Below are 11481 nucleotides of genomic sequence, written 5' to 3' on the forward strand. Positions count from 1 at the left end.
GACAATGCTATAAGAAGTTTGATGGCTTCATGCACAAGGAGTATGCCATAAGTGCAATCTCAACCACTGTTGTTTCTTCAAGAAATATAAGTCCAATTATATCATTTTGTTAGTTTATGTCGATGATATGCTAGTAGTAGGTTTAGATATGGATGAAATTAAAAACTTGAAGATGCAACTATCAAAAGAATTTGACATGAAGGATTTGAGTCTAGCAAAGAAGATCCTTGGGATGCAAATCTTGAGAGATAACCAAATAAGGGTTTTGCAATTATCTCAGGTAAAGTACATCAACCGTGTTTTGCAAAGATTTAACATGGTAGATACTAAGCTAGTTATCACACCTTTGGCTAGTCATTTTTGCCTATCCAAGGATCAGTCACCTCAGATGGAAGAAGAAAGAGAGTTCATGGCTAAGGTTCCATATGCTTCAGCCATTGGAAGTTTGATTTACGCGATGGTTTGTATGTGTCCAGATATTGGCCATGCAATAGGAGTTGTAAGTAGGTTTATGTCAAATTCGGATAAAGCTCATTGGAAAACAGTTAATTGAATTTTGAGGTATCTACGAGACACCATAGCAAAGGGTCTGTACTTTGGTAAAGGAAAATTAAATGTACAAGGCTATGTAGATACAGACTTTGGAGGTGAAGTCGATCATCGAAGAAGTACCAGTGGTTACATTTTCACTATTGGTGGGTAAGGTGCTAACATTGAGAAAGATCCAAGGAAGTTGGAATTCAACAGATATGTTAACTAAGGTGGTGACTATTGACAAACTAAAGTTGTGTTCAACTTTCAATTGGCTTGTGTGAATAACAAACTGGAGAAAGTTGTTGCATTGATCAAGATGTGGAGACAAATTGAAATTAGTCTTCAAATGGGAAATTATTGGACTTGGTCATACAACCCAATAAAATGAATGAAGCGTATCATTCTTTTATGGAGAATAAAACAAAAAACCAATATAGTATTGGGTAGAATAAAAATGAAAAAAAAATGAGCAAAATGTAACTTCTCTGTGCATGTAAAAATACCGCCCTACTATAACTACTATACAATCAATTCCAGCAAGAGAAAAAAAGAGAAAGAAAATAATATTTATATATTTTCTAGGTGTAGTTGAGTTATGAGTTGAGTGTTTTGTAAACGCCTATTATATAATTTTCTCTTTCAATAAAATGTGTGCAATAACCTGGAGACGTAGGCATAATTGGATGAACTTTGTTATCAATTTTGTGTGATTATTTCGTATTTATTTTGTTTCTCACAAATTTGTTTATAAGAAATTTGTGTAATTTTCCCAACATATAGGGGTTTCAACTCTGAACTTTGAAGGCACAACTAGCTCTAATGATGGAAGACACAACATTGATGTGGCGATAAAGGAAGACAAAGAACAAGAGCATTTCGCTTGCAGCCTTTTAGTTTTAGGGAAAATTTGCCATGTTTATACATTATTTCTTAGTTCATAAATTTTAAATTCTACATTTATTCCATTAAACAAATTTTTCCATTTGCTTATAACTTGGTTTTACACAAATTGTTTAGCACAAGCTTAGTCCTTGTGGACACCACTCTCAGTCTTACAGTGTATTTATTACTTATGCGATTTAGTTCACTTGTTAATCTGGTTAACAAGTTTTTGGCAACTCCCCCAAATTTAAGTTTCACTTGTCCTCAAGCAAAAGGGAAACAAAACTATACCAATTAATAACTAAGAAACCCTAAGCTAAGTTAGATCAATGGTAAGACCAAGGACTATGATCAATCCCAAATTTCCAAGACACAAGCATGCTTTCAAACACATCCAACCACACAATGACAAGATCACACTTGTCAAACTACCAATGATGAAATCATAAAGAAAATGCACTTAGAGCTCAAGAGGTCAACAAGCATGACACTAAGCAATGAACAAGTAAAGAAAACTTCAATTCCTCACAAGGCTAGTGTGTTACTCAAGCACACAAGTGTTTTGGCATTTTTACCAATTGGAGTTACACAACTCAACTTTGCACATCATCTCACTCATTGCAATCCTACACACAAAGATGGATCACTAAGGGTTTTATTAGTCTGCAACTTGGTTGGACTAACAATGAAATTTGGTTTTTCTTGAATTCAAAACACCAAAGGTCTTGGGAGAGCATTCACTATTCCCTTTTTCATTTCATGAGGCAACCAATTCACAATAATAACCTTTTATTTATTTACACTACATAAACAAAATCAACAATAATTTTATTTCTTTACTTTGATTTTTTGATTTCTATATATATTTAAAAGTTAGCATGTGCCTCTTTGTGTGTGTTGTTGTTTCCAAAAGTTCCATCTATCACTCATTTACAAATATCACCCTCCCTCAAATCTAGAACAAATTTGCCTTAAAACATATGATATGGTCTCCTATTCCCTGAGAAAAGGTGGACATATTGTGTTTCTTATCTAGTTCATGGGTTCAAGAACAAATTCATTCATTACACTAGGCTCAAAAGGGGGGTGACAAGGGATTCATCATTCATACACACAAGGCTGACTTTTTGGCTAAGTGATTGAAACTAAAATTAAAACAAACAATGTCTTGATCATATCCTTCTCATGTGTGCATTCAAACAAATCAAAGAATCATGCAAAATCGGGCAAGCAAAACCAACGATTCTCTCATCAAACAAATGCACACTACTCACACGGATAAACATAAAACATTCAAGACTTAATTCAAACCGCTTCACACCATGCAAGATAACCTTGATCATTCATGCACATAAAAGTTATAAAACCATCAAAGGACCAAAACGTGTATTCACTCAAGACCTCAATTTTCATGAACGATTTTTTTTCCAACACAACATGCATTACGTCTCAAACCAAACACTAATCAACATCCAAGTTCATACCCCCAAAATAGTAATAACAACTAGCACACGCATAAACTAGTGTTAGCTAAACTGAACATAACCAAATCCTAAATTAAAAAGTATCAATTGAAACTAAAATGCAGAAAAGTAAATATGTCCTAATCAAATCAAACATGGCCTCAGCTGAAGCCATGTCCTCCATCCTGATCCTTCTCCATCTCCTAATCAAATCCAACTCCTACTCCTCCATCTCCCACCTCTTCCCTGATCCTCAGCATCATCATCATCAGTGCCATCCTAAGCACCCTGCGCAGCAACACGCTCCTCATCAAGAAAAGTAGGCCTGACCCCAGGCCACTGAACACGACCAAAGAAGGCCTCCACTGTAGTCTAAGGCTAGTGCAAAGAGAGGTGGTGCATGCTCTAAAGAAACAACAACTATCCCACGTGCAAAGACTGGAGGGTCGCCTCAGAAGTGAAGTGTTGAGGAGCAACAAAAGCTCGGGCACGAGCCCGAGCTTGGCTAAAAGAAACAGCCTCAGCAGCAACATTCCTCTTGCAACATCTGGTGGGAACATCTAGAAGGACGATGACAATGTCTACAAGGACCTCACAGTATCTCTTGAAATAACCTAGATCCAAAACCTTCCCAAGAGACTTCAACACGAGAGAAACATGTCCCACTCCTTGACCGCAACAGAGATTACTAATCAAAGCAGGGAATCCAAGCATCCTATAGTTAATTTGTATCGGTTGGCTGATTTGAGAAGAAATAATGGATCCCAAATCCATATCCATCCCATAAATGAGCTCAACCCAATCATGATCAAAGTTGATGTCACAAGGGTGAGTAGTGAGCATGAAGTTATAATAAGAGAAGACACTCCAAGACTTGGTAAGAGTGGTCATGGACTCCCTAAGGACCCTCCTGTAGTGTTCTTCGGGAGCTCAAATCCTTTGCCTGGCATGCAAATCTTGGCAGCCATCACCGTGTGATCCTTGGTGTTTTCAGCCACTAATCATAAGGGGTGAGGAAAGCATCATTCCCGGGCATAGGTTGGAGGTTCACTCGGGTCTTCAGGAAAGTGTTCAAGGTGCAGGCATCAAATTTCAAAGTCTTGCCCCACACCTTGACCTTGGTAGGATAGATCCCCTTTATATCATAGGCGTTGGTATAAAACTACATCACCAACACCTCATCAACGTTGTCCTTGGCAGGATGGTCAACATCCGATCCCACTTGCAATGCTCCAACTCATTCTTAATAGCATCGAATTCTCCATATTTGAGGAAGACTTGCCTTTCAAGGCACACTGTTCGGCCTTATAAGTGGGATCAAATGTTGACCACCCTGGCCAAGGACAACATTGATGAGGCGTTGATGATGGAGTTTTATACCAACACCTATGACACGGAGGGAACCTATCCTACCAAGGTCAAGGTGTGGGACAAGACTGTGAAATTTGATGTTCTGAACAACTTCTTGAAGACCCCGATGAACCTCTAACATATGCCCGATATTGATGCTCTCCTCACTCCTTGTTATTAGTGGTTGAATAGAACCAAGGATCACAAGAAGATGGCTACTAAGCTTTACATGTCGGACAAAGGATTCAAGCTTCCAAGAACACTCCATGAAGGATCCTTAGGGAATCCATTATCACTCTAACAAATTCTTGGGATGTCTTCTTTTATTGCAACCTCATGCCCATTACTCACACTTCTAACATCAACTTTGATCGGGTTGAGTTCATTTATGGGATCCAAATAGGGATGGATATGGATTAGGGCTCCCTCATTTCTTCTCATATCACCTACCTGGTGCTGACAGACAATGGGATACTTGGATCCCCCACTTTGATTAGTAATTTTTGTCGCAATCAATGAGTAGGACAAGTCTCTCAAGTGTTGAAGCCTCTTAGGAAGGTTTTGGATCTGGGTTATTTCATGAGATATTGTGAGGTCCCCCAAAACACTGTCATCATCCTTCCAGAAGTTCCCACCAAAAGCCACAAAAGGAATATTAGCTAAGGTTGGTTCTTCTAGCCAAACTCGAGTTTCTGCTCAAGCTTCTATTGCTCCTCAGTCATTCACTTCTGAGGTAGCCTTAGTCTTTGCAGTTACCAATTTTCTACAAAATCGGTTGCTTCAATCTGGTCACATCGAGTCCAATACATTTCTGATCATTTTAGCAAAACGAATTGGGTGAGCCATCAGGTTTTGTCCAGTCCGGGTTCTTAAAACATTGGTGATGCCTTTGTTTGGTAACACAATGTTTTTATGGTTTCCTTTTAGCTCTTACAAACAAAAACCATTAGATAACATTTAATTATCATGCCTTAAAAGCAGGTCTAGTACTAGAATAGTATAAAGCAGTATATATATACAAACACAAGCTTTGTTTCCCACCTTGTCTGCTGCTATTATTTTTAACTAGGTGTTTACTATTCAATTCATAAGACTTTTGAACTAGATGTATATACATTGATATCACCACAACTAGTACAAAGTAGGCTTGATGATTCAAGATGGTTTCTCTATTTTCTTCATTTTGGTCAAAACATGGAGCACACAAAACAAGCACAATAAAAGTTAGTAAGATAATATTTTAAGGAAAAATATAAGTAACCACGATTGACAATTGTAAATCCTAAGGATGCGTTTGATTCGTTAAAAAATAAAAGACTGGACAACACAAAAATATCTGTCCAATGTTTGATTTAAAAAATGATTGGGGGATAGTACAAAATAAAGAATGATGGACTGGACAAATACCCAAAAACTTGTAACTCACTAAACCTCATACAATTTTTTCTCCAGTGTCTAACAAAAGTAAAAATACAATACTATCTCTATTTTTCAACTTTTCATTATCCCACACCTTTTTTTTCTTTTTCCATATGCATCTCCTTCTCTAAACCTCCTTCTCCAAACATCATACCATGGCCGCCAGTGAGGACCACCTTGACCACAGGCATGGGCACCTTGACCACCGACAAGGGCTGTATGGACTGTTGTTGTTCTCTTTTTACTCATTATTTCTTTCTTTTCATTGTTAATTTATTCAAATGTTTCCATTGTCATCTTCCTCCTTGCTATATTTTTTTTTTCTTTTGGCCAACTCCGACAAGGTCGTGTTGACCACCATGTCACTGCTGCCATACCGTGACCCTATGGGAGCCTCGCGCCACGAGGCCTAACGCCCGGTGGCATCAGGGGTCGCACCTCCTCTGTGGAGGTGTATCTCCTTTGTTGCGCCATCAAGGAGCTACTAATGCACCTAGGATTTTGTAGTAAAATTTATATTATTTTATCCAGTACATAAGCACATCAAACAAGATATAACACAAAATTATTAGTGTTATGCATCGACCATCAAACAGCATACAATACAAAAAGTTGTTTTGTGACTCAGCTATTTGTCTAACATTGTTTTGTCTGTCTTGTCTTTTTAGCAAATTAAAAGCGCCCTAAACCTAAACTCCCTAAGTCTCTGAAACAATAACACTTAATCCTAAACCTCCACTGTCTTAGCTCAATCATAATTTGTGCAAAGGTGAGTTTAAGATAGATAGCGAGCAATATTTGCTTACCCTATTATTTGTTAAGTTATTATCAAGAATACTCATGTTATAAAGGATACTCATGTCATCAAGATAGTCACTCCAACTAACAAGTCACAACCTCAATCACCTTTTCCACACTCTTAAATCATTTTTTTAATTTAATTATGTGAAGTTTCTACTTGTTCATGTGGGACATACATCTCTTTTTCAATTTATGAGCCCTATAATAGCATATGAAGGAAACTTGGGATTGGGAAAAACTTACGTAAGCATATGTACCAAAACAACAAGCCAAACAACTTGAGTTATTTCCAAAATTCCGGTTACAGTAGTTTCACAAATATTCAACACAATTACCTGCCTTTTTTTTATAATTCCCACCAAATTAATAATTGATATTCGGATACTCCATTGAGAGCTAAAGATAAGCCTCAATTCTTAAACTTTATTTCAAGCTCGACAAATGTGAATTTCCCAAAACTATTTATGTGATCCATAGAAACATAAGCACACCCTAAGTATAAAAACCAAAAACATAAGTTCAACCAAAATTTAATAAGGTGAATCAGATATTCTGTACCTTACAATATGGCATTGCACATGAAGATGCAAGAGAAATGGATCACAAGAAAATAATCTTCTAGTTCAATGGGTCAGAGCTTGAAGGAAGTTCAGGTTACCAATGAGCACCTTGATTCTCTAAATCTTTTAGAAAGAGACATTGTTGAAAAAAAGAAAGAAAATAGAAACTAGGACTGATTCAGATGAAAAAATGTAGAAATAGAGTGTGCATTTGGGTGAGTGCATATATGAACTGCCCTGTTACCTTGTTAAGGCCATAATGGAATGCAGTCTTACTTTTAAGAAAGAATGAACTTCTGTTACCTGCTTTGTAACTCAAGATTGGTTAAGGCCATAATGGAATGCAGCGTTACTTTTAAGTAAGAAAGAGGAGCATCATCCTCCAACATCTCAAATAGTGATTGTAATACACAAAAATCTAAACATAATTAAATAAAACCAAAGAGGAAAGAATCAAACATTAAAGAATTATCCCAATATAAGTTTCCACTTTCCAAGTCCTGTAATAAAGATATCTTCCAATACTAATAATCACCCGAATAAGTTAGCAACATGAATAAAATTTTAGTAAAAGAAATCTTCCAACAGCATCCCCAGAACTAGACAGTCCTGAACAACAGTAATAAAAGTTGCAGTATATTTCACTGTGGCAGATACTAGTTTAACTCAATTTCAAACTGATTTTCTGTGAAACTTCTACAAAACTCTTATATGAAAGTCAATGCACAAGATGTTTGATACATAAATAGTATTCGGAAACAAGGTAAAACAACTAGACAAGACCCACAAAAGCATTAGAAGAGCTAGAAATGGTCCTAGGAACATTCAGAAATCTGGAAACAGAATGACTTGACATAGACTTGCATTCAATTGTACAACTTCCATCCTAGACAAAATATCATTTTTCTGCCAAAAATGCAGGTCAAGATTGCTATGGTATAACATGCAGCAGAGCTTTGAAATGCACCTAATATTACTTTCCATCATGTCATTTCTTATAACCTTTCATAATGGTATTTAATAAAATATGGTAATATGCAAACAATTGGATGGTCTTGTATAAAAAGGTTTCATATCCTTGATTCTTCACCTTGGGATCCATTAATAGGTGTTACATATAATAGAAAGTAACCCTCTAGACCTTCCCTTCCCTAATCCTCACCCTACCTGGAGAAAGATGGATCTGTTCTCAGTTCGTTACACTCACTGAAAAGAAATTCATCAAAATTTAGATTTCCCCATTTTTCTACAGTAAAATAACTATAAAGTGAAGAATATTAAGTGATGCTAGAATTTCTGGTGACTTATTACCAACCTCTCTGGATAACAGATAAACAACTAATCTTTATAGAGAAACCAAATAAATAATTGTGAAAAGCCATGCAAAAGTGAATGAAACTATTCATAAGCAACATTGGATCCAAGAGAGGAAGAGAAACAAATACTTAAAACATTTGTTCCCATCCAATCCACTTCCTGAACAGCTATATCATTACTCATTAGGAAATACTTATATATTTAGATTGTTAGTATTAAACAAGTATATTGGGAAATAATTAGAATAATCTGATCTTCTATGGTAAAACCTTAGATATTCCAAACATGTGCTAAGGCCCAAGAATCTATGACTGAAAAAAAATTTATGATTAAAAGTTTAGGGTAATGGGAAACTCTACCCATTCTAAAGCTTCTAGAATGTAATAAAGTTTAGTACCAGTATATGAGCCAACCTCTGGCCTTAACCATCCCATCAAAGTTGCACTGAATAATTTCTGAATTATTTATCATATACACAAGTTTAAAATTTAAAGGGGAAAACAAGTTCATTTGAAAGCATCAAATCAATGAAGTCGTGTTAAAAGTACAAATACTTACAAATGGTTGTCCTACCTGATATAATCACTTTGAAGAAGCACAACTAATGGTTCACAGAATTTGTGGTTTCTTTCTGTCTGAATCAGGACTGAGATCAGGTCATAAGAATGAAGTAAAGCATGATAAGAAATTTCCAGGTCATTCTCAATGTCTCACTATCACTGCAAAGCAAATACACCTCTCTCACAATTTCTCCAACAATATCCAAACTCCGAAAGGTTTGTCTTCAACTCCAAACCAAAAAATAGGAAGTAACCAAGTTTAAGAATCTGTACAAATTAGTTTGGAATAATTGTTGGAGTTTCATAGACAATCACAATTGTAAAAAATCATTGTCATCACACTTGCAAATTTCTTGGATAGAATTGCTCAAACCAATGTTTCAGAGCAGCTGGGTGAATTTTAAAAGCACGAGCAACAAAATTCTTGTTGCTTGTCGCAACCATGCTTGCAATGGAATATTTTTTGGAAGACAGACCCTTTTCCATAATCCACATATGGAACCTGTACCTAGGCTTAATGCGGTTCTCTAAGTCAAAGCACAAGAATGCTGGAAAAGTTACCAAATGCTCCAGCGAGTGTCCCATTTCTTGACAAAAGAAATTAACCTTTTGCTCTAAATTTTGAGGGTTTTGGCTAAGAATCTTAGGATAAATCGTGATCATCTTACAGACCTTCGAAAACTCAATCCCAAGACGTAGAAGGCAATCAAATCTCTTTTGTAACTCGACACTTGTTCCATGCATCTGAGCATACACATTCATGGTCAAAGCATTTTCGCCAAAGCCAATGGCGTGCAAGAAATTCAACTTGCTAATATTGTGAGTTGGGGTTCTCGACTCCTGAATCGCCTTCAAGCAACCTAGATAGCCTTCATCCTGGACTTCATTGGGATAGCTCGCAACAAAACTAACTAACAACCAATGATTCCCATCCTTGATCTTACCAAAGAACCATTCATGTAAACCCAAAGCCCTCATCACGTTGGGCAGATTACCCATCTTAACTGTCCCCAACACATGAGCATAATCCCTCCTAACATCCTCAACATCGTCGGAGCTCATTCCAAAGTATTTCAACAGCTTCACCACATCAACCACCCGTGTCTTCAAATCAAGCTCCAACAACTCCCGTCCATCTACAATCAACCGCGCCACATCCTCCTTCTTCGCACCAAAACTACAAAAATACTCAGTTGCTTGAACCAACTCCTCTTCCCCATGCTCCAAAATGACACCTACACCAACACCATTGTTCCCTCCAACGAGTTCCACTAAGCTCCTCCCACCATTCAAATCATAAAACAACCTTATCTTCCTACACACCCCAATCCAATCATCAACACTATTGTTCCCCTTCCCCTCAACACACTCAGCCAAACCAAGCTCCCCAAACAGCAATCCCAGATCACAAAACAAAGCCTCAACCTCATCACCCTTTTGGCCATCAAACACAAAGGGAAAAGCCAAACATATCCCCACAACCTGCGCATTGCAAAAACCATACCTTTTGAACCTACAAAGCCTACCCTTCAACTCAGAAGCACCGCACTTGAAAAAGCAGCCACTCTCCACATACAAAATCCCAAGCCTGTCCCAGGGAAACCCAAATTCATGGAGAACACGAGCAGCATTCAAAAGGGTATCATCTTCTGAGAAAAAAAAATTGTCTTGGGGCAGCAAAGAACCGAGCTTGGAGGGATGAATGCCGATGCTCTCGAAGAAGAACTCGAATTCGTTGATGGGGTGGTACCTGAGGAACTTGTTAAGGTTGTGGGGGAAGTGGGGAGGGGAGAAGGAACCACCGAGAGTAGTGGTGATGAGGGTGGTGAGGGATGTGAGGGAGTTCTTGGCGATTTTGTCAGCGTAGGCGTAAGGGATGCAGCGAGTAGCGTGGAGGTAGTCAGTGAGGGACTTCTGGCCCTGTGCTATCGCGAACTTCTTGTACTTCCAAGGGATCGCTGCTGCTGCTGCTGCTGCTGCTGCTGCTGAGAGCTTTGAGGTGGTTGTGCAAACATGGCGGTGGAGGGACATGTTTTTTTTTTTTGCTCTGAACTGAAGCCAGGGTTTTTGCTTTGCTTTGTTTGCTTTTCTCCTCTTCAACTGCTGTTTCCTCTTGTTTAATTTGATTTGCATTTGCCCCAAGGATGGCAGTATGCCACATTTGTTCTAAAGAGATTTTTTTTCATACCTCCTCTTCTTCTATCAAATTAATTTCTAAATTATAAATGTCGGTTGATTTATTTATTTTTTTATAAACATATCGATTGATTTAATTTTTTTATCAATAATAATCAACTCACATATAACGAAATTTGCAGATTGCAATAACCCATACACATTATTTAACAAGATAGACCCGTGATTAAAAAAATGTAAATTTAATTTTGTGATTTTTACGATTTTTAATGAAAGTATAGTTACCCTACAAAAAGCATAGTATAATTAATGAATTCTTGTTAATTTAGTAAACTAAAATTTATATATTTTTATAATTTGGATTGAATAATATTTTAGTACTTGAAAGTGGTGAGGTTGTTACATTAGTCTTTAAAAATAAGAAAATTAGTCATAAGCATATGAATTAATTGGTGTGGA

At 37.1% G+C, this 11481-nt stretch overlaps 1 protein-coding gene across 1 annotated transcript; it reads right to left on the reverse strand.

Annotated features, from left to right (window-relative positions):
* Positions 1-2803: 2803 nt before the first annotated feature.
* Positions 2804-11043, reverse strand: LOC114418754 (transcription termination factor MTEF18, mitochondrial-like). Its single transcript, XM_028384247.1, has 2 exons — positions 7008-11043; positions 2804-6141 (listed from the first exon to the last, which is right to left on the reverse strand). The coding sequence occupies exon 1, from the start codon at positions 11017-11019 to the stop codon at positions 9223-9225; it is 1797 nt and encodes a 598-aa protein (XP_028240048.1). The 5' UTR covers positions 11020-11043; the 3' UTR covers positions 2804-6141; positions 7008-9222.
* Between the last annotated feature and the right edge of the window lie 438 nt (positions 11044-11481).

This window comes from Glycine soja, chromosome 7 (assembly GCF_004193775.1).
Source record: "Glycine soja cultivar W05 chromosome 7, ASM419377v2, whole genome shotgun sequence".
In the NCBI taxonomy this organism is placed as follows: Eukaryota; Viridiplantae; Streptophyta; class Magnoliopsida; order Fabales; family Fabaceae; genus Glycine; species Glycine soja.